The sequence below is a fragment of the Pinus tabuliformis genome, chromosome 3_2, assembly GCF_031772625.1.
Source record: "Pinus tabuliformis cultivar Carrire ecotype Pingquan chromosome 3_2, CPIR1, whole genome shotgun sequence".
NCBI lineage: Eukaryota > Viridiplantae > Streptophyta > Pinopsida > Pinales > Pinaceae > Pinus > Pinus tabuliformis.
In genome coordinates, this window is record NC_142302.1 from 121,635,354 (window position 1) to 121,660,549 (window position 25,196).

Here is a 25,196-nt window from a genome sequence, read left to right on the forward strand (position 1 = left end):
GTACCGATTACCATGTAATTAACAAAGAATGTAAATGTCGATTCCTACAATACATTATCTGTAGGAGCCATAACAATTCCCTCTCCTTGAGTTGCTTTGCCTTCAAAGCAAATGAAGCTTTGAAATATTTTCAGCATACAAATCTAGCATCTTCCTATGTCAAATAAATCCATCCATTGAATAAGGTACAAAAACTACAAACAATTTTTTTCTCTTCCAAGTTCTAACACCGCTTTGACAAGGTGTCCCACATTGTCATTTATCCCTGTATGTTTCTCCATAGTAAGTATTATGGGCCACATATGATGCATCCATTGGTAGGTTAGTAACAAATTACAACCCTTTCAAAACCACCAATAACCACATATATAAATGGAACAAAGCTGCTTTGGTGGATTGCTTCTTCATTTCCTTCTTGAAATTTGGTAGTGCACACGTTTCTTTCATTTGTCATTTGGCCACGTGTAGTTTGGTTTTGGATCCTTGTGCTTTGTTTTTATGGTCTCAATTATGGGGTAGGATGCGGGCAGAGTGATCCCTTATTTGTTAGATGTAATACCATGCTCCCCTTCCAGGCACTGATTTTGGACAACCTTTTGGAGGAGAGTGGTTCAATTGTGGTTCATGTGGCTCTTTTCTAGGGTCTTCCTCCAAATTCTCTATGTTTTTTTCCTCAATGTTTATCTCTTGGGTTTCAACTTTCTAGGGTTTGCACCTCCTCCACTTTTGATTGATCAAAGCTATAGCTGACTAAGTCACATGGTTCAAATTTGAGTTTGGGCTTGGTAATGATTAAATTCAATTTGAGTTTGAATTTTCCAATGAGGTTTGGATGAGGTTTGACGATATACATTTTTCAACTATGTATGTATGTATGCGTACATTATTACATACACACATACATACAAACATGCATATGTATGTATGTATGTATGAATGTTTACACACACACACATACACACATACACACATATAGCCACAAGGGTTAGTTCAAGTGGTCTAGAGCCAGATGTGAAGTTCTTTGATATTGTTGCTAGTTATTGCTGATCATGGATTTGACTCTCTTGGATTCCCTTGGGGTGAGGCCCCATAATTAAGGCCAACAATTTACTTGGTTTACCATCCACGAAATGTGGGGAATACTCCGGGGTTTCCAGTGGTTTCATCCCAAGTTAATATATGTGTGTGTGTAGCTTGAAGACTAAAAGTTATATTAAGATTATGCCGTTAACGATCCATGATACATATATTTTGATTTGTTGTAAGAGATCACACTCAGAATGACGACTCTGATTGTTAAAGATATTCTTCTTTTGCATAACCTAGAAGATCTTGGTTAGCATAACAATTTTAGATTTTGTTGAAAAGGTATACGTTCAAACCCTGAAACTAAGGAAACGAGTGAAATTGTGATTTTTTTACTCTCTGTACATTAACAAAAACTCCTTTTACTTACCAAAGTTAACATTGTGATATTTTGTTTCAAACCCTAGTTATCAGGAGTGTGGGCTGCAGATGAATTGCCACATGCTACAGGGGTTTCTAAATAAATTAGCTAAAAATAATGATGGGAAACCTTGAAACAATGAAATACTATGGTGTAATAGTGCAAAGTTATGCACATGAGGATGACCAAAGGCTGCTAGTGTTCAAAACAAGGTTGCATAAAGTGGGAGCAAAGCAAAAGCATTTTTGAGAACAGGAGCATCAACAACATCATTTTCCAAATATCCTTTGGAGTGAAGTGTCCTAGAAGCATATATGTATATATATTAAGTCACATGACACGAGGACACAAAGGACACGTAAATACGAGTATTCGACACGAGACACAATGACCTAGGAAATAGGACACATGTGACACATTATATATATATATATATATATATATATATATATATATATAGTGTCTGATCCATATTTTTTAGAAATTAGAACATCTACAGATATGAATCATGATGATATCTATTTAGTAATTTACTAATTTAGTATTTACAATTTTAGAACTAGTTTATTAATTTACTACATCAATGATGTTCACAGTTCAATGTTCATTGTTCATGTTATTAACAATTGTTCAAGCACATAAGAAACTAGAAATTTAGAAATATCATGATTGATAAAATAAAACTAGAAATTTAGAAGTAGAACTTAGATATTAAAACCATAAATTGCAGATTTTTCATTAAGTCATCAAAATCAAAATGTATTACATAGATACCGAGGGAATGCCACTGGAAAATACAAAATAGAGTAGATACAAAATAGGTAGGAATATCATAGCTCGTCAGTGGTACTGGTCATGACTCACTAGTCATGACTCTATCAATAGTCCAAGTCCTCCATGTCATAATCACCATCACTACCACTGCCATTTGACTCTGCTCCATCCTCCTCCTTTATGCCCAATCCAAGATCTCCTACTGCATTTGTTGGTGTGGGATGACCCTTCAAGAGACACATCATCAAAAGTCACTGGCTCTAGCATTGGGTCATTAAGATCTATGTTGGCTAATGCCTAACGAACATACACGAAATTGACAGAAAAAATGAAGAAAAATCAAGATGCGACACTTTTTATGTTGGGATTTTAGTGGGACATGTGTCCTAAAGTTAGGACATGTTAGGGCACGTGTCCGACACAGCCCAAACATGTGTCCTGATTTTAGGACACATTTTATGGGTTGTATTGTGTCTGACAAGCGAAATACAGGACATGGAACCCCTAAGGAGGTGTCCTGTGACTTAGTATATATATGTATGTATGTATGTGTATGTTGCATTTATATTAAAAAATAACATCCAAAATACCAAATTAGTTGCAAAATATATGGAAACATGCATGTTTGCACATAGGTTAGGACCAAAGAAATGACAACAGCATTCACATACTCATCATAAATGGTGTAGTAACAGGGTTCTTAGTTAAGACCCCGAAAACCAGATGAAACAGTATGTTAAGTTACTCAATGCTTCATTGGATGATGTGATCATGTGTAATGGGCAGTGTTAAGGTGACATGTCATACCATAGTGATGAACTCAGTCCAGAAATATTAAACTTGAGCCTGGACATCAAACTTCAGATGAATTTAGGTGCCAAGAATGCAAGAAGTTTTGCTCACCTTTTAGGCTGTTCACCTTCATTTATCATCATGATATGTTCCAGATCATTACATAGCCAAAACATAGCAATACAGAACCAGGGAGCATCTTATTTGCAAGGGACCACGGTCCCGAATTTTGGAACCATGGACTGGAGGAGGGTCCTATGGCGGTCCTGTCTGGAGTGAGGTTCCGGACTCCAGACCAGGGGGCTGGTGGGGAAGGGAGCATGGGGGTGCAGTTCCTGCACCGTGGGTTTGAAAGTATACATAAATGGCAGGAACTAGCAATAAAGGTCCCACAATGTGTCTCAAAATCATATTTGTTTCTTTGTAAAAGGAAACCTGTTTCAGTATGGAAATTTAAATGTAAACTTTCAAGTGGACCTCAAAGAAGTATTCATGCAAAGGACTTGATTTCTTTCAAGAATTAGTTCAAGTATCACGTTTCATCTTCCTTCAGAAACCCATGACTGCTTAGAGTACTAGTATTTAAATTCCTGTTCATAAAGAATGAATCTGAAACCTTCCTTGTGAGATATTCAATCTGGTTTCTTCAACCTGAACACTATGCAGAGTAAGTTGCAAAATGTAATCTAATATGTTGGTTGATGTGAGGCCACACAATTTTCCCTATTTTGATCTAGTTAGATGTGGGGTTTGGAGTTTGTATTTTTCAAGTTTATGGATGAGTTGAATAATATGATCTAATGTTGTTCAGTTCTGCTTCTGCCATCATGTTTAAGTAGGTGCAAGCGGCAAAACAGACATTCTCATCATTTGATGACATGCTTCAAAAATCAGATCAGCCAGTCTTGGTTGATTTTTATGCAACCTGGTAAGAACTCCTGTTCTTCTTTTGGTAAGCATGAAGGATTTAATAGGTGTATTCTTGAAGTTTATTCTGATTGACTAACTTGCCCTTTCATTGTATGAATTACATTTTCAGTACTGCATATTAGTAGAAAATAGTCAGTTCTTTATGTGAGAAACTGTTTTGATTACAATCCATCATTATCAAATTTGGGCTAATGCCTAGGATTAAGGTCTCCTCATTCTCTCTTTCTCCATTTCCTTTTACACATGCAGATAAACAGCATGCAATTCAATGTTTTGTGGGCATGGCATAGAGCCTAGAGCAAGTAGTTGGGCTATGATATGTTTCACAGAGAAATGTTTTTGCATAACCAATACTTAGTCTGGAAAAAATCAAAACTATTGATGACGGCCTAAGAGCATGAGTATTGGTTATTGTAATAATTCCACCTAAGGAAGCAAATATATTTAAAAAAATAGGTAATGGTGATGATCCTAGAACAAAGTACCAACTAGTGAATCACTCTTATTGTGCCAAGAGGCGCTCTATGTTAATTTTCCAAGAAATTCTGCAACTAATTAGATGAATATCTGAAAACTGAAACCAAATTCACTTTCACTAAGATACAAATTTTCTTAACTGATAAGCAGCGTAATATAATCACAGATAAAAACACAATCACACAAATTGACACACTTGTTTACACAGGGAACCCAAATGGGAAAACCTACTTTCTTTGTTGTAATATTTTATTGATTGAGCTTGAGCATTTGAATATTTTACAAGGAAATCTGTCATATTAGCTGGGACTCACCTTGCAAATCTCACAATTCCTACTCTTAATCCTTTGCGCAGTAGCAGCCCTATTTCCTAGAGTATTAGGGCCTATTTCCTTACGCACACAATCTCCTATTTTGTAGCACAAATAGCTCCTATTTTTGTGTGCACTTGCTCTCCCATTATTTAGGATGCAACCCCTAAATCCTTGCGCAAATCTGCTCAATAAACCCATGCATTTTTGCTCCTCAAGGCTACGCACACCACAAGCAAAGAGCTTTCATACAAACTCATGCACTCAACAACTGAATAATCTTTGTGCCTTCGTCCTTCTTTTATGGATTCAATCCATTCTATAATAGGCAAGTTACAAATTTAAAACTTGAGTTGTGATTGACTAGTTAGCTGAGTCAAACTGGTTCTCTCTCCAATCATCACTGGAGTTATAACTCGTCCTTCCTTCAATCAATAACTAAAGTTCCCAACTCATCCTTTCTAAACGCGAATTGCCACTCGACCCTGTAGTCAAATTGAAGAATGTTGGAAGTAATGCTTCCATGTCATATGTGGTTGGCATCATGAGTCCCAAGGTGTCAATCTAGAAGTATCTAGTTTCCTATGTGTGAGTTGTAATAGCTATCTAGATGTGTCATTGTCATTGATCTAGATACTATAAATATGTAACCCTTGAGATCAATAAAATACAAGGTGGTGTGATTTGTGTTGTGAAAATAATCTCTGGCTCTCTTTCATATTTCTAACATGTTGGCTTGATTCCCTTATGCGAAGGCCAGGAGGATGTGAGAGAGCCTTGAGTTTATTAATCCTATGTATATAAATTAGTTGAGTGTTGAGTGTTTGATTTTAGTGTTTCAGTATGTAGATTTATTTGTGTGTAGATCTAGATCCAAAGCAATACTTTTGGGTGTGTTCATTGCTATTAAAAGACGCTGTTGAAGTCTAAAGAAATTAATTACAGATTGGAGCTGCGGATTGGGAGAAGACAACTCGCCAAGTGTAGCACAGTATTTAAGTGGGCGAAAGAGCCTACCCAGACGAGTTTTGTACCCAGTGCATCACTAGATCAGAAGTCGATAGGCCTGGATCTGCTCCCTGCAATGCTTACAAAAAAAATCCCTTAAGAAGATCTGCGTTGACCCTGGCGCTATGCATGAAGGTTGCTCAGAACACACACTCCCGTCTCAGCTGGCTACATCAACACCGATCCACAAATTCTCCATCGATCCCGCCTGTCTCTGCTCCGTCCTGCTCTTCAAAATGGCGAAATCACTTTGGAGTTGCGTGGGAGACCGCCATTTGCTTGCCTGCGTGAGGGAAAAGTTAATCATTGGGGGATCGCTTCAGAGCACTACGAGCAAGTTGTATGAGGAGATTGTTATGCGATGCAGATTTAGATCTGATATCAGATTTACCTCTTTGCTTGTTGTTAAGGAGCTCGGACGGTAGCTTGTGCAGAGTTTGAGCCCAACGATGGCCAAATTGCAAATTGGTGGAGGATAAAATGCTCTTGATATTTTTTTTCTTCAAAAGGCAGCGACATAAATAATAAGTTGGTCAAGTTTCTTTACAATGCTTTGGTGAAAACGTTATATCCTTATTTTAAAGTTGAATAAGTGAAGGTTATTTATTGGTTTGAGACATATTTTATTGGGGAAGTCTTCACGTGAAAAAAAAAGGTTTATTAATTTTTTATTTTCGAAGTTGATTTTCATGGGAAAAAAGTCTTCTATGGGATTCATTGTGAAGCTTAGCTATGGCTTTCATCCAGGAGCTCATCAGGTACGACACAACAAAGAAGCATATCAATAATATGATACATTGGCTTGATTTAAGAAAATCCGAGGTGGGTGAATTTAAGCTATCGCATTGAAGTCGAGCCGTTGCTAGTGAAAAAAAAGGATCCAATGTTGTAGAGGTTTTGTCGGTCAGCTACATATTCAGTTTCACTCATGAGCAGATTTTCTTTAAAGATAGTGGTGGTGATATATTATTTATTAAAAAAATAAGAGTTGTTGGTAGAAATTTTAATGGTACAATTTTTATGTGCAAGAATCAAATGATGCAGAACCACAAAGAACAGGCCAATTAATTAACAGACTAATGTGACTTGTCATTCTCCAGGAGCATTAGTCACAGGTAGTTCTTAATAAGGTCAAGCTGGTGTGACCTGTCATGCTCCGGGAGCGTCAGTACAGGTTATTTTATAAGGTCAAGTTGTAGAATTGTCTGCTGAAGACATTTTGTATCCATAATGCTATCCTAGATAACTGATGAAGGCTGCAAAGGGCCGTGGATTCACAGATGGTGGCAATTCCATAGGATGGTTCAGTATTGAGACTGACCCGTTGCGCTCCGGGAGGTTGAGAAGCGTCAATTCTGCAAAGTTCATCAACGATGGTCAGAGGCGGTTACGTTTTAAATGGAGGTCAAGTGACAACTTGAAGATGTGGTGGTGAAAGAGCGGCGTTTGCGAGATTCGAGAGTGGATATGGGTGTTGATGATGACCATATCAAACAAATATGACAAAGATTTATTTATTGTTGTAATGTGTGTTTTTTTATATTTTCTACATGTAAGCATTAAGGGAGGGTGTTGGAAGTAATGCTTCCATGTCATATGTGGTTGGCATTATGAGTCCCAAGGTGTCAATATAGAAGTATCTAGTTTCCTATGTGTGAGTTGTAATAGCTATCTAGATGTGTCATTGTCATTGATCTAGATACTGTAAATATGTAACCCTTGAGATCAATAAAATACAAGGTGGTGTGATTTGTGTTGTGAAAATAATCTCTGGCTCTCTTTCATATTTCTAACAAAGAAGGGACCACATCACTGATCCTCCAACACTACACATGAACTCATGAAGTTATTCCTGCAAATTGGAAATAAGCTCACCATATCCATGAATTCACTCCATGGTCAAAGAAGGACAACTCGTGGTCTTTCCAGCTAAGGCACGAGCCAGAGAAGACCTTCCACTTGCTACTATTTTCAACACTCTACAGGCTAGTACGGGGGAGATGTTGTAGAGTAGTGTTAGATCAACGAGGCGTTAGATCTAAAATTAAATTAAAAGAAAATATAAAATAAATGTCATCTCCATTATGGAGGAGACGTCGTAGTGAAGCGTTAGATCGTAAAATAATAATAATAAAATGGCTCAATTAAAAAAGTAATGAAAGTAATAATAAAAATAACAAGTCAATTGAATTCAATTTGTTATATTGCAATTTGTTTTTATTAATAAAATTATATATATATATATATATTTTTTGTAAAAAATTCATAATATGCATATTACATTAAAAGGAATTTAGATAACGATGATTCATATTCATAACCATGATATTTCTAGCATTCATGTTTAAATTTAATTAATAACCATATAAAGACCATATATATATATATAATTTAAATAGAGTAATGAATAATTAGTGAACATTAATTAGTGATTAGTATTGAAGAGACATGTCTCTACAGGACGTGACCATTCTTGAAAGGGTACCTACGTAGGTATATATATAGGACCCTCATTCGTAATCATCATCATCTCATATCTTTAGTACATTTATTATATAATATATTATTTGTCTTATCATGGATATTTATATATATCCGATCTTTTGAGTATATTGATGCGTATACGAACCTTGTTTGTTACATTGGTATTAGAGCCACGTTCTCCAATCTTGGCCTTTGGCCATTAAGTCTCCGTCAACTTCGTGTCGTTGCGATTGAAGCATTCGTTGCATAGTTTTTGGAGTTTCTCCATTTCGCCAATTTCGTCATTCAAGCCCTTGGCCATAAAAGAGAAAAAAATATTTAAAAAAAGAAAAGGAAAAAAAAAGAAAGAGAAAGTTATAAAAAGAAAAAGAAGAGATTTAAACCAAAAAAGATATAAAAGGATCATTAAAAAAAAGAGAAAAATATATAAAGAAAAAAGTTAAATAAAAAGAAAGGCAATAAAAAAATTATAAAAAATATAAATAAAAAGGGGAAATAAATAAATAAATAAAGTAAAATGAAAAAAAAAGAGACGACTTTACCTGGCAAGTTGACCGCTGCTCGCAGCCATGTCGTCCGCATTGCACAACCGATGCACACAGAACCGGGCCAAGCTGCTGCCAACGATGCTGAATGCCATTGCAGCAACTGCCCGACGTCTTCCCGTTGCCCTGTAGTATTCTAGCGCCGCTGCATTTGATTCACGCGACATTTGCATCGCTGTTAAGCGACGACCCCTGTAGAAGCCACCACTTCTACCGTTCTCGAATTTGGCAGCCATCCACTGCTGCCACACACCGTCAACCACCCGTTCTCAAATCCGACCACCACTATACCCACAGTGGCAGCCATGACCACCAGTATACCATCGAGTGCCGCCATCAACCATTTTTTTCCCTTGCAATTAATCTTCTAACGCGTTCGTACAACAATAGACCGCTCTGCAAGTTGACTGGCAATTAGATGGGTCTGTACAATTACATATATTTGCAAATAGACGCGTCCGTACGATCGTGCTCCATCTGCTTAGCGTCAGTGTAAACCTTGTTGCGCCTATGTTTCACTGTTACGAGGAAGAAAGTGCTAGACAAGGGTGACCGTAAAAAATTACGATTAAATATTGGACTCCAATTCTCCATTATAAGTCGTCTTCATTAAACAACATATATGACTATAATATTAAGTGGTCAAACAATAAGTTTGAATATAATTGTGTGAAATCATAAGTGAAGGGGAAGGTTATTATATAAAGTACAAAGAATTAAAGAGAATTCTCTTTATATATATGTAAGGAAGGTTTAAGGTAGAGAGTATATATTGAAAAAAAAAGAGATTACAAAGGAGAAAATATATTAAAAAAAAAAGATATATTAGAAAAAAAATAAAATAAAAATTAAATTAATAAAGTTTCAGGGGTTTATAAAAAAGGGTTTACTGTTAAAACCGAAGTTCAAATTGACAAGCAAAGTGGAATCTATGACTCACGAGAAAAGAATAAAGTCTAATTCGGAAATAAAGGAAGAACGATTTTCCTATAAGGGTATTTTAATCACACATCACAAGTTACTTACATTAAAAGGGAATATTCAAGGGAAAAAAGTTAATATCGTTATCAGTACAAGTAACGACGAAAATTACATAAATATTAATCTGACAAATCACCTATTAATTTCAGATGCCAATGTAGGCAAAAAAAAGATATGAAATTAATGATTTACAAGTGACAGTAGATCATTATGAGTACATATCTCAATTTTGTGTTGTAACTATGTATGATAGAGAGGTTGACATAATTCTTGGTTGACCTTGGTTTAAAGAATTGGGTACGTTCATGTTAAACATAAAGAAAAAAAATTTGATGTTTTCTTATAAGGGAAAGATGATCACATTCCGAGACATGACAATGAAGTTAGAATCGATAATGCCCTCATCAGAAGACTTTAAAGATGTTACGAAATTGATGCCTCAAAAGAATCAAAACACAATATCGGAGAAGGAAAAAGAGCTTGACGAGGTCATATCCAATAAAAAGGAAGAAAAATCTCGTTTAAAAGATCATATCCAGAAACTACTTGCACAAGTCAGAGAGTGTAAAACTAAGAAGCACAAGTTAGAACAAGAAAATGAAAGTTCTGATAAAAAGCTATACGAAAGTCTATTAGAGAAAGAAGAGCAAAATTTAAGCTTAAAGAACCTTCATAAAAAATTATCAGAACAAATCAGGTGTTTAAAAGATGAGAAACTTGAATGCCAAAATAAAGTTGACTCAAAAAATGAGGAACTCTTACATCTCAAAAATCATAATCAGAGTCTACTCACTCAAATTAAGAAACTTAAAAATGATAAGAAATCATTGAACAACAAATTAGAAGAATTTATCACGAAAGAAGTGTCAAAGTCTTTAGTCCAAGTTGAAGAAAAAGATATGAACACCGATCCAATCAATATCACAACTCAAGAAAATGAAAAACCAGTGGAAGGAAAAACATATTCAGATGTTGCATTCAAATGATGGAAATTCTAAGTGATGATTCAATAGCCAACTCAACAACATCAACACCTGAAGAAAATCAGGACACTGCCATACTTATGATAAAGGAAAGTCAAACCAAAAACACTCCTTATCGACATTTGAATCACAAGAACAAACATCTAAATCAGTCGACATATCTATATCACTCAAAACATAAACAACAAACTTATGTTCCAAGGAATATTGAAGTTTATGCAATCCGGTCCTGTGATAACAATTCATCACAAGTTTCTAGTAACTGCAAGGTTCCACAAAAGATTAATTTAGGATGGTCAAATCCCTTCTCAGTTCAACAATTTTATTTATCACTCCAATGATCTTATCATCTTGTATCAACGAAGATGAAAACTCGAAGAATTTCGGAAGATGCAAGACAAAGAAACAAATGACATGCCTTGTTAGCAATAAGCTTTGAGGACAAAGCTTTTTTGAAGAGGAAAGCACTGTTATGAATATAATTTATATAAAAATAATGTAAATATAGTAACGATTAATTAGTGAACATTAACTAGTGATTAGTATTGAAGAGGCATGTCTCTAAAGGACGTGACCATTCGTGAAAGGGTACCTACCTAGGTATATATATGGGATTCTCATTTGTAATCATTATTATCCACATCTTTAGTACATTTCTTATATAATATATTATTTGTCATATCATGGATATTTACATATATCAGATCTTCTGAGTATATAGCTGCGTATACGAACTTTGTTCGTTACATATATATATATATATATATATATATATATATATATATATATATATATGTTACACAAAGATCCGTTCCCCTAAAAAAAATCCAACGTTCCCATGTTTTGTGGACTTATGGACCCTTAGGAAACATCCCCAAACAACTGGGGACTTCATCGGGAACTCGGGGACTTCTTGGTTGTCCCCAAGATGTTTTGGGCAAATTTCGACAATGTTCCAGATAGATTTCAAGGATTTTCCAGGAAGATTTCTGAGACTTTTGGGCATTTTTGACAATTATAGACATTGATAATTGGGCAATGTGATCATGTTAACCATCCATTATTTTTGTATTGCAGTGGATCTAAATTTGTTGTACAAGTTGCAGCTCAAAACATGAGTTTTGTATGATGGGTTTCAATTTGAGTTTTTGGCGATTTAAATATTGTACTTTCAGCAACAACATTACAAGAAGTAAAGTCTCCATGTTAAGAAAACAAGAAATGCAACATTTCAAAGGACTGATCCTTGTCGTTATTTGTAATGATCCTTAATAGGAATAAAAGTGATAACAAGCAAATAATACATACAACAAATTACAAAAACGAAATATTCAAGAAACACCCATATAAACGCTGCAAATGGAGAACCTCTGAGCCATTTTATTATATTTCTACAAGTCAAATACAATAGATGATGGAATGGTGCACCTGGTCTTGTCTGAAAGGACAAGCAAGACCAAACCCAGGTAGGAAAATGGCTGAGCTGAAGGCTGCTTAGCTGTTGGACCAATCTGCACTGCGCTGCCTAGAAACTACTGCTCTGAAGTTCGAATGGTTAGAAGGTGCACTGAAACTGCCCATAAATTTATATGCTTTTAACCCTGGACTCCTTGGCCAAAAACCCAGAAATGGTTTGGCCTGATTTGGACTCCCCAAAATCGACCCCCAAAAGCACTATTCAATCCCCAACAATTCTACACTGTATGCTGCAAATATACGGCTTAAAACCCCACCTCCGGTTCTCAAAAAATTATGAAACTTTATATTTAGGATTCTTGTCAAAAACCCATAAAAACCTAGAAGGGATTTTGGCTTGGTTTAGACTTCTAATTTTCAACCCCCTTGGAGCCTTACCTCAGCTCTACTTGCCAATTTCGACTTGCTAGAAACTGCTTGTAAATCCACCTGGAAAGTTCTCCAAAATACTGAGTTCACCTGTGCTATCCAATCCCTGACTCCCCGAATGATCTCTTGGCCCAACTCAGCTACTCCCAAGTATCACGAAAATCTGCTGTGTGGCCTCTGTGTTGTCCCCCAGCCCAGCAGTTCGAATTGCTGGAATGCTCGCTGTAAAATCCAGCAAGAACGTTGGTCTAATGCTGCTACCTCAACTCCCCAACTCTCGGACAAGCAATCAGATCTCTGCTTGCCTCAATCTCCCTTTGTGTGTTTCTTGGCTACCCAAAAATACACACTTCTTGCTCTACACTGGTTGGTGGTGCTATGTCACTGCCCCGGAACTCTTGAAATCCTTGTAGAATTGCCTCTCTAGGGCGGGCACAGATGGTCCCCTGAAGCAAAGGTTGAATCTCCCACTTGAGAGAGATTCGTGGCTAAACAACTGGTTGACTCAACTAAATAACAGAGTGAACAGTCAAGTAATTTTGTTTGCAAGATGTATGAATGAATCCCAAAATGAGAGCTGCTCCCTCATAACTCCTTGGGCCTCCCTTGCCTCATGTGGGCCCCTCCATCCACCTATTTGACTTTCCCTCCAAGCTATTTGAATGGGCCAATTTGAATTCCCATGTGGGTGGCCCCCACATTCCACTAGCAACCAAATTAATACGAATTGCCTCCTAAGTCCCTAAGTTGAAAATGATGGGTTCTCTTCCTTAGCTAAAATTGTGCAAAAATGTGTAGCAATACCCTGTTACAAATGTGTTTGAGAAGGGACATGACTATCCTCCCCTCCCAAATGTTGCTTGCCCTCAAGCAACCTCAAAGATGTGTGCTCCAATATATTCTCACCTTCCAAGTGGCATCCTCATCTGGCAAGTTCTTCCAACGCTCCAAAAATCGCTTGTCTTCAAGTAATGCCTAAATGAGCATCCTCTCTAACTGTTGCTCCCCACTGTCACTGCAACATGTGCCAGGGTCCCAGATGTGCCACTAAATCATCCTTGACCTCAGCACTATCCTAATATAAAAGAATCCTTCAATACCAGGATCCCAAGCCATCTTGTCCAAGATGAAGCTCCCCTCGCTCCACTCATTATCCTGCCCGGTGCAAGTACCAGAAGTCCCTTGCTCCATCAGTGACTCGCTAAAGCCCAATGGAAGATCTGTATGATCTCCCCTTGCAGTAGCCGATGCATCCCTAAAGGTTATTGAGTTGTGAAGAGCTATGACGCCACAGTTCCTTGCTAGTCCCGGAGTGGTGCCACCATGTTGACGCTGCGCTACTCTGACTATGTCATACTCCCCATCGTGCGCAGACAGTATCCTCCTCTCTTGGAACTTGATGGTGGAATACTGAAAAAGGCGAGACACATCCTGCTTGGGCATCTCCATGGCACCAAGGCCTACCCATCCAAATCTAACTACGAACCTGTGCAACAATAAAGAATCTCTGCCTCTCCATATGATGAAACCCTCTTTGAACCCCCATGTGTCATCCCAAGAGCAAACTATATCACTCTCTGCCATGACTCTGCTCATCACGAGTGATCTATCAATCAACTGAATCCCTGCATCCCATAAGCAGACCTACTGCAGCATAGCCCTGACAACCGATGGAATCCCTTTGGCCCTCATCTCTAGTCCTTGCATGCCACCCATATATAGGCTCCATACATCATGAACTAATCTGAGGCATGCTAAACTTTCTGGTGCCTGCCACTGTTTAGTACTGATGACTACTGGAAACCATGTGTGCCAAATAGCTACCCCCTAAATGCAACTAATAGATGAGTATTTGAGACGTGCGATCGATTCAGTGTATGTCGTTCCATCTTGCTCCTGCCAATCATCGCCATTGGTTTGGCTACCTGCCCCCTGGAGAATGTGTCGATATAATGTCAGGAACCCAGATACATACTAGACAACTATCTCAACCATACACTGTATCCTTTGTTCATGCATGGTCCAGACATGCCATGTGGAAAGAGTGAAACATGTCTCCCTTGTGACCAGCTCCCCAGGCATAGGATCAGTGATGAATGATATGCCATCCTTGTCGGTGATCACCTCATCCCTCGATCTGTGGTTGTCAACTTGCGCACTGACTTGATGCCCCCGTCGAGAAGTCTCCACTCTATCGCACCAAGTGTCATCCAAATATCTTGGGTGAGCTCCCCGTCCTCTGTTGCTCATGCCTAGAGTGTCAAAGGACAACAACCAGATCGTTCGTTCCTGTAAGTGACGTAGAAGAGGGTTAGGAATGTGAGTTTCGTCGATACCATCAAGTATCACTCATCTGTGTCCCCATCGATCTTGGGTGAACTACACCCAAAGGTATGCCTGGTATCTCTGTCCATGGGTGTCCTTGGAGGCAACACTCCAAGACCTTGTTGTGCAGCACCATACGCCTCTGCATACCACGATTATCCCAGTACTCTTGGACATGCCACTGTACACACGACCTACTCCTCTACACTGCTGGATACCCTCGGATGTAGCTATGCCATCCTGTATCGTCCTGCTTCCTACCTGTGTCACTGCACCTGTCACTCCCAGCATGTACTCACCGTGATGTGAGGCACTCCCACTCCGCAACGCAGTCCAACACACTACATCACACCACCACGCATCTCCATTCCCACCTGTAGACCACACATCCCTGGATATGATGGCCTAGAGCTATGTCTCTACGTGCCAGGCCACACCCGATCAATATCATCACCTCTACCATCGCATCATTATCGCCGTCGATGAATGGATCTTCCCTCCAAAGCCCCCCCTGAGGGATCCGAGAAGTGACTCTCCCTGTGTGTCAGCAATGATGCCACTACTGCTCCGCTCCTACAAAAGTGAAGAGCCCCCAACTCCATGCAAGGCACCATTTGGTGGCTTGACAATGCCACCTCCTTTGACAAACTCCTGCCAGAGTATGCTGATCACAAAATGATCCCGTGTACAAATGCCATACCAAGAAAACCAAACGAGTCTGTCCATAAAATGGTCGGCCATTGGTGCTGACCGAGGCTCCCCTAGCGAATGTGCATGCTCAATTGCTAGGTCAACTGCACCGTCCTGATTGTAGTCGACCGGCATACATGGGAAATGATAGGTGGTCCCTCCCGGATCCCAATGCCAGTCGGGGCTTCCAGCATCCCCAGTGTTTGGAAACTCTTGCTGAGCTCCACCTGGGTCCACTACCATCTCCATAGTCCACACCACTGGGTACAACTTAGAATCTCTCGCCACCCAAACCCCAAGAGAGGGATCGAATGCACAAACTCCTGCACATAGAACAACCCCAACATGCGAGTGTTGCACCCTATGCAACTCAGGTCGTCTCATTTCGCTATCCTAGTCAATACATACAATCTGACTAGGTAGCTCTGTCTCCCTCTGTCCAATGGGCCAAGGTAACCTAACCGTGCTGCCAACCACATCTATGTATGCCTGAAGAGGGCTGCTCTCATGCTCCAACGTGCACTCTAGCTGCACCAGTAGGGAATCCAACTGCTCCCTAATGTGAGTTAATTTGGCCGTGGACTCGGCACAAATTGCTCTCATGCCTTCCAGCTCCTCGTTCTGCTGCAGAATCGCTTCTCGCACTAACGCAACCTTCCTTTTTAATGCTAGAAGGTCGGCCTGGAACTGATGGAACTGTCGTGGGCATCTATCACATGTAAACTTTACGACAGCTCCAGATACCTCAGCAACTGTTGGCATCTCATCCAGGGATGGCACCTCCTCAAGAAATGGCTCTATGCGAGTAGGTTTTATCCTCTCCACCAGGGTGTCAACTGGGACTATCAAAGAGGTCTCTAATAAAGGTGACTCTTGCGCCACACCAGGGATATCGATGTGCTCCTCACCATCCTATGGGTTCTCAACATCATGCTCAACTTCCTCCTCAAGCTCCTGATATCTAAAGCTAGGTCTCTACCAACAAAAGCGCCCCTTGGTCTCACCCTCTAACCGTCTTTGTCCAGTCTGCTCCTTTTCAGGAGATCTAGTGCCCTGATCTGGTCGACTTTCCCCACACGATGTAGATGGCTGCACCCCCATAGCTTGGTCACCTCTAACGTCTTTGTTGTAAGGGTGGGGATGGGTTTGGTTTGTCACCCTCCTCAACTGGGCCAACCTCTCATCGTCCTAATGAATTCTACCCCAAAATTTCTGCATACTAGATTTCCCTTGAGCCATGGGTTTGTCTCCGGTTTCACTCGTCACTGTGCACTCATACCCAAAGCTTCCATGATCTTCTGGCTAATTTCCCATAGCTGGGCCAAGATCATGCTTTGATACCACTGTAATGATCCTTAATAGGAATACAAGTGATAACAAGCAAATAATACATGCAACAAATTACAAAAACGAAATATTCAACAAACACCCATATAAAAGCTGCAAATGGAGAACTTCTGAGCCATTTTATTATATTTCTGCAAGTCAAATACAATAGATAATGGAATGGTGCACTTGGGCTTGTCTGAAAGGACAAGTAGGACCAAACCCGGGTAGGAAAATGGCTGAGCTGAAGGTTGCCCATCTGTTGCACCAATCTGCATTGAGCTGCTCTGCTGAAGTTCGAATGGCTGGAAGGTGCACTGAAACTGCCTAGAAATTTATATGCTTTTAACCCGAGACTCCTTGGCCAAAACCCACAAAAACCAAGAAATGGTTTGGCCCGATTTGGACTCCCCAAAATCGACCCCCAAAGGCACTATTCAATCCCCAGCAATTCTGCACTGTATACTGCAAAGATACGGCTTAAAACCCCATCTCCGGTGCTCAGAAAATTATGAAACTTTATATTTGGGATCCTTGTCAAAAATCCAGAAAGGATTTTGGCTGGTTTAGACTTTTGATTTTCGACCCCCTGGAGCCTCACCTCAGCTCTAGCTGCGAATTTTGACTTGCTGGAAACTGCCTGTAAATCCACCTGAAAACTTCTCCAAAACAAAACACTGAGTTCACCCGTGCTATCTAATCCTTGACTCCTCGAATGATCTCTTAGCACAACTCAGCTGCTCCCAAGTACCACGAAAATCTGCTGTGTGGCCTCTGCACTATCCCCCAGCCCAGTAGTTCGAATTGCTGGAACACTGGCTTAGCTCGCTGTAAAATCTAGCAAGAACGCTGGTCTAATGCTGCTACCTCAGCTTCCCAACTCCCGTACAAGCAATCAGATCTCTGCTTGCCTCAATCTCCCTCTGCGTGTTTCCTGGCTGCCCAGAAATACGCACTCCTTGCTCTGCGTTGGTTGGTGGTGCTATGTCACTGCCCCGAAACTCCTGAAATCCTTGTAGAATTGCCTCTCTAGGGCGGGCACGGATGGTCCCTTGAAGTAGAGGTTGAATCTCCCGCTTGAGAGATTCGTGGCTAAACAGCTGGTTGACTCAGCTAAATAGCAGAGTGAACAGTGAAGTGATTTTGTTTGCAAGATGTATGAATGAATCCCAAAATGAGAGCTGCTCCCTCCTTATAACTCCTTGGGCCTCCCTTGCCTCACGTGGGCCTCTATCCACCTATTCAACTTTCCCTCCAAGCTATTTGAATGGGCCATTTCAAATTCCCATGTGGGTGGCCCCTTCCATTAGCAACCAAATTAAGTCGAATTGCCTCCAAAATCCGTAAGTCGAAAATGATGGGTTCTCTTCCTTAGCCAAAATTGTGCAAAAATTGTGTAGCAACACCCTGTTACAAATGTGTTTGAGAAGGGAGATGACATTAGTGCTTTTCTTCTTCACATTTTTTGGCTCATGTCAGCATTTACATGTTGTACATGGGTTTCTAGGAGTTATTCAAAGTCTAAATGCTTCCACCATCCCAACCTCAAGCATCGTGAAAACAATCAGATAGTAGTGACTTGGATTGGGTACTAAATGTTTGAATAAATTCCTATTCAATCGCCTTCTTAATCTGATATATGAATTTAATCTCTTTACAGAACCAAAGTGTTTTATAGTGGTTTTCAACACAGTTGTAAAAGTCTGCAAAACCTATTGAGAAGGAAATTCTTTTTATGTTTTAACATAATCATCAATAACAAGAAATGAGGAAGAATAACTGCTATAGAGACAATTCTCTGTCTCATAGACCCTTCATGGACCTTATTGCAAATTGCAAATAGTTACACTTAAGTTTCCTAAATCTAAATTGCATTTTGCTCATTTCCAACAACCAATAATAGAATGTCACTCGGCCCTTTTTTGAATTGGTCAAGCTTTTTATAACTGGAAAGTGTAAGGGTGGTGCATAATACTATATAGTATAGCTTGCTATGTTTACAAGATTGAAGCAACTACAATGGTGTATTCTAAATTTTTAATATTCTTTTCATATATATATATATATATAAATATTATTGCTCTCCCCAACCCATTGTCCCCAAATTTTTTTGGAGGTGCGCTCTACTCATCCTAGGGATGTGTCTCCTCGTGCCAAATATATATATATATATATATATATATATATAGTCAATTCATATTAGCTATAACTATGGTTCAATCAAACCATACACTATGGGGGCTCAGAGCACTCAATTTTTGTTTGTAACATCAACTTGAGAAGCCTATTTTCAATGGTTCGCCCATAATAAACATTTAATAAAGCTATATGGCCATGGCAATTCTGGTTTAATGGATAATCTCTTAAATCATTGTCTCAAATTGTTTTTGGTTGCTCAAATATCACTTAACATATCATTGCCCCGCAAAGACCCCTCTGATCTGTTTGATTCACATATTCCACATCTAGTCCATGCTTCCCTTATCAATTACCTCTCAGAATCCCTGCACACATTAAGTAAGCCTTCCAGGTTTTCACCCAAATGTTGTGCCCATGTTCTTCACATTTACTATGCACAAGAGTAAATACCCAAGAGGAGTTCATACCCAAGAGGAACATATATTTTTGGAAAGGAATGTGCATCATAATTTTACAGCAGAATAAGGAAACCACAAGATTGGAGAATGACTCAGAAAGCTATGAGGTTCTCCTATCTCCTATGCTGAATTGGGTTGCACTTTGTTGAATATAGCCTCAGGTATCCTCTTTATCTGTGAGTCCTTGTACATATTATTCAGGTGGGTAGACCTTCTAAGTAATGCTACATCTTGGAGACTACCATTGTCTGTAAGAACTCTGACTGGAAGTAATGCCTCCCTGGACTAGTTAGATGGGACATGTCAAAAGATGTGAAGAATAGTGGAATATGCTTCAAGAATATCTTTATTTCTGTTATATCCATTCAATCATATTGTAATTTTCAAGTATGAAACCAGAATAGATCCATCTTAACTACTAATCTATGAAGTGCAGAGAGGGATCAAACCTTTCAAGATGCAAACTTCTTTTTGAGCGCAAAATTTGAGAATGGTTTGCATCTCAAGAGATTTGATACCCCTCTTGACACTTGGTAGATAAGGAGTTAAGATGAATCTATACTGGTTATTTATAATATTATTTATATTACATATAAATTTGAATCTCTCTCTATAAAAATATTTTTATTTTTAATTCTATTAAAACTCTCATAATATATATAGCTACATACATATATAAATACATATGAACATAGAATTTTTCTTTGACATGCTTTATAGTTTGTTTTAATTTAATCCTTTAATGTGATATGCACAACATATATATATATATATATATATATATTTACAGGGCCGGGGATGCACTAGATTTGGGATGGGGGATGCATTCACAGGATGGCTAGAGTGCAATATATATATATTTTTTTTTCGAGGAAAGAAATCTGCCTCCCTCTCAGCCTGAGGGTTAGAGTGAGATTGCTGGTACTAGGCCAGCCCACAAGTATACTAACTTAAGAGTTCAGAAGGCTCGAAGCCAATATAACAATATTCATATGCATCAAGCCATTACAACAATATTAATCAAGGAATTATAGCTCATCATGTCACTACCGGGGATTTGAACCTGGGTGGGGAAGATAACAACCATTCCACAATTAAATTTATTGACTTACTGCCTAAGTTGGTCAAGTTTGACAAAATTCATATGAAGATTCAATTAAACAAGAGGGTGGTCCTCATTTAGGTGGGATTGTAACATCGAATTTGTGCTTACAGTCTTTTACTGTACCAAGAGAATTGAGGTGCATTCTTACAGCCCAGGTTGGGGTGGGGACGACTCTTCATATGCATACATGTGCCTGTGTAATGGTGCATTGAATCTAGATGATGCATTGGATGCATGTAGATTGAAATGGCTACTGGCCCAGACCCATCTGAACCAGGTTCTAGCATGATGCATCTTTAAGGTTGCAATGCTAGAGGATGTGTATGTCAATTTCTCATAAATGGTCGACTTAAATACTGGAACTTGACGTAGTTAACCTCAAGCCTTACTGCCCTAAGGTGCATGTCAGACCCGGGTTTAGATGTTTCTGGACTAACTGAAAAGTAGACTCCAGTTTGCAGATTACAGAGTTCTTTGTAGCAGTCCAGCAATCCTTTTGATTTGGCTCTCAACAAATAGAACGTTGAAACTTGAAATCACTAGTGGATGAGATGGAGGATGATCATTGATTATTGAAATCACAAGTATTCATTAAGGGGGAACTATGAAGGATCAACTCCTACTTTTGATCAATATGTCTAAATTATATGGGGGAACCATGAAGGATCAACTCCTACTTTGATCAATATGTCTAAATTATATGAAGTAGACCACAAATAACGTTTACATGTATGAATGAAAGATGATGACAATGAGAGAAGTTAGGAACGAGGATTTCATAAAATCAGTTGAGAGATTTAGGGAGAAATTATTCGAGATAGTTATAGAGATGGTTGAATTGAGTATCTTATTATGACATATTGTTATGATCACCTATCCTATATGAAGGGACCTATTGTACAATTGAAACACACATGGGTAATGAATGATTGAATAGAATATCCCACTCGGGGGTTTCTTGAGTGTAAACTCCCGATGTCCCTTTCTTGATATATGTTTTGAGTGTATTTGCTTTTAAATCTCAAACCCAACAGGGAGGAGGAACGCGTAAGAATGGACAAGAAAAACCGTGGGATCATTCCAATTAATAGGAAAACAGGATTACACTCGATACTTCAAATTGAAACTAATGCAAAGATCCTGAATTAATATTCAGATTGGATTGTCTTTCTTAAAATTAGTTCGGTGAATAAGGTAATTGATGAGAAGTTACCCAAGATTAAGTCTGCAACACAAAATCTTGCCATGGCTTTAGGGTGTTTGATTTCCTTTTATATTGTCTGGAAGTTTTGCAGTGTATGTGCTTCTGCAAGTGAGCATTACAGTCCAGTGCATGGACCTTTAGTTTATTAAAGATGCAAACTCAAAATTTACTAGCATTCTTCAACGCCCAGCCATAAAAATTGTCGAAGGCAAAAATCTACGAGACTTAAATCTTTCAGTAGACAATCTCAAAAACAAATGAGAATAAATATCTTGAATAAATGTTCCACACAATTCCACGAGGAAAATTCAGAAAGTTCAATAGCCCAATATAAAGGAGATGCATATGGACAGGTATTTTGTGTGGCATAAACCTGCATATAAGCTCTTGGCACGAAGACTTTGGATTTTGAGATTTAATTGTCAATTGTTTGCCTGTATATTCAAATCGAGAGGTGAAGGATGTGAATTAAAATAATTTGTTTGCACTGTCAGTGAACTTTCCTGTTTAAACAATGAGTGTAGCAATTAAAACTTAAAATTGATGTATTATGCAATCTGTGAAGTTTCGGCCCACCATCATGACATTAAAGTTTTCATGCATGCTTGCATCGTCTCTGGGATAGATATCCGACTAAGACACTAAACACAATGTGTGATTTTTGAAGGTGTGGCCCCTGTCAATATATGGTCCCCATTTTGGAAGATGTTGGTCGCAGAATGAAAGATAAGATTCGTGTGGTGAGTTCAATCGGTTAAAACACACAATGTTCTTTCCTGCACATATCTTGGAGCTTTACTGACGTCTTTGCTTTCTTTGCAGGTAAAAATTGATACAGAAAAGTATCCAAACGTTGCTAGTCGGTATGGTGTACAGGCATTACCCACTTTCATTTTATTCAGAAATGGGCAGCCGTTTGATCGACTTGTGTGTGCCCAAGCCATTCCTTAATTACTATTATAAATTTTGTCAACATTCTGTTAATGTCAACTAAGGTCTTCTATATTTTTGAATAGTTTTCTCTTTCACAAGGTCGTAACTTTATTGCTCTTGTGCTTGCAGGAAGGGGCTATACCTGCAAATCAACTTATTGAACGTATTGAAAAACTTCTTCAAGTAGCTAAATAGAACACATTTGAATATTTGTCTTGGAAGTAGAGGTTTAATTAATTTCTTTTTTTCTTCAAGAGCATCATTGACATAAAATAGAACTGGGTATCTGAAATTTTTGACATCTGCAATGTACTTCATTGACATAGAAATATAGGAAAAATAGACTACATGCTCTTGAACAGCAAGATATGCTTTAAATCTTGCAAGTGTTGCGACATTATGCCCAAACTTACATCATCTTAAACCACTTTTTTGTTTTGAAAAATGCTTCATATGTTACTTCGGAGGACAATTAAGAATATCATCAACCTTGATTCCTTCATATATCACTTATTTCTTTTTATTTAAGCATACTGCTCCAAGTTATTTTATTTTTTCCACTATGAAGCCATTATTATACTCTAGTTTGGGGCAAGATGTTCGCGTCCCGTTGTTGCTATAGCATCATTACGACATCAACATTTGCATTCTATTATCTATGGTGACTGGGCATATTCATTATGCCTGTAGCGCATCTTTGGCAAAGTACAATAACTTTCTTACATTCACATGTTGATGCGCGTGCACGCACTCATACAATAAAATGGGAATTTGGCAAAGTACGATAAATTTCTTACATTCACATATTGATGGACACACTCATACTATATAAAATAGGAATTTGGCAAAGTATATTAATTTTCTTACATTCACATATTGATGCGTGCACAAACTCATACTATAAAATGGGAATTTGATAAAGAAGTAATTACCTTGATGATTATCAAGTATTGCATTATCGCATCTCTTTAGTAACATTTTGACACCATGCTCATCTCCACTTCCTTTCTTCTAAGAAAGAGGAACCTCCTTTTTGGACCAAATATTCTGAATTCTCTCTCTTTTCCATGTTTTTTGGTAGTGTCGGTGATGATTTTTTTTATAAAATTGCTGTGGCTGGACCAGACAACTGTGTAATACAAAAAGAGATGGCCAAGGCCAAACGTGGAAGATATGCCCACTCTAGAAAGGTGGACTTTCCACAAACTCCGAAATTTCTACTTGCCCAAAACTTTTTACAAACCTTGGAATACAGGAATAAATGCAGACAAACTGCAAACATGAGCTAACGCAGAAACAATATATAAGAATAAGATATAGCTGAATGGGAGGTACAATTATAATGCAATGAAGAATGAATAACGAGACAAATTCTAAGATGTTCAATATTAGGTCTAGTCTGCATCATTACAATGGCTCATGTCTCTTTGATAGAGATGACAAACGGTTATAACTATAAGATGTAACCTCTTATTCGAGAGGAAGGGGTTGAGTGGTCATCTTAATCATTATTCGATAATAACTTAATGTGTAACAACTTGGCATTATTACATAAGTCCTATATAATATAACACCCCCTTTTAAGACTTACCCCAATGAAAAAAAATCAATGAAAGAAAACACACATTAACACCACTTAAAATAGAGCCAGCCATTTTTCAAAGACTTTGTCTTTAAAACAATGCTTGGACCAATAAGACTCCTTCAATCTGCTTCACATTTCACCAAAAGGTATAGTTTCCTAGCTGCGATTCAAGTTTACCAGCATTATTGGAAATCATTAGCTCTTGAAATGCATCATTATTGGACATCATTAGCACTTGAAATGTTGTAACCTTCATGAAGGTATGATGCTCAAATTTTAGTGAATTATAGGACAATCATCTTCACATGCATATCTTATAATCCCAATGAGTTATAGTATCTCTAATCCACAAGCGTCAGAGTATTGAAAAACTATTTGTCTTCTACTGCGTTCATCCTGTCTTTGAAGTGTGGGCCTTTCATGTCCTAATTGTAATTATATATGGGCAATCACTTCAACTTGTTTTAAAAGCTGAGCAATGATTTCCATCATATTAGGTCAATCATCCTTTTCACAAGCAAGACATTTGAAAGTCAATTCAACGACATCAATAACCATGGCCTTGACATGATAGTTATAATCAATCTCCAAGTTTGGATGCACGAGTTCATGCTAAATCCAACATCTCTTGGACACGACTAAATTTTGCAAGAACAATATCTATTTTCACTCGTGTCAACTACTTTCTTAGCCAAATATTAGCTTTAGCAAAACTACATTGAAGCTATAAACATTGCTCTTGTGACCAAGTTGACAACATTGTTGGTGTAACAACCACATCCAACTTGCCCCATGGGGTGGTGTCACTGCTAATCGGACTCCTCTGGTACAGTTAGAAGAAAGCGATAATAATA

The 25,196-nt window shown here is 38.4% G+C and overlaps 1 protein-coding gene across 1 annotated transcript in view; it reads left to right on the top strand.

Moving 5' to 3' along the window:
• The window catches only part of TY2 (thioredoxin Y2), a 67,975-nt gene extending 44,658 nt beyond the window's left edge, over window positions 1–23,317 (top strand). Inside the window, exons 2-5 of the mRNA XM_089418115.1 lie at window positions 3,853–3,941; window positions 22,492–22,564; window positions 22,647–22,751; window positions 22,887–23,317. Coding sequence (XP_089274241.1) covers window positions 3,853–3,941; window positions 22,492–22,564; window positions 22,647–22,751; window positions 22,887–22,952 — 333 coding nt within the window. The 3' untranslated portion in view covers window positions 22,953–23,317. The remainder of the gene's footprint in view (window positions 1–3,852; window positions 3,942–22,491; window positions 22,565–22,646; window positions 22,752–22,886) is intronic.
• The last annotated feature ends 1,879 nt before the right edge of the window (window positions 23,318–25,196 follow it).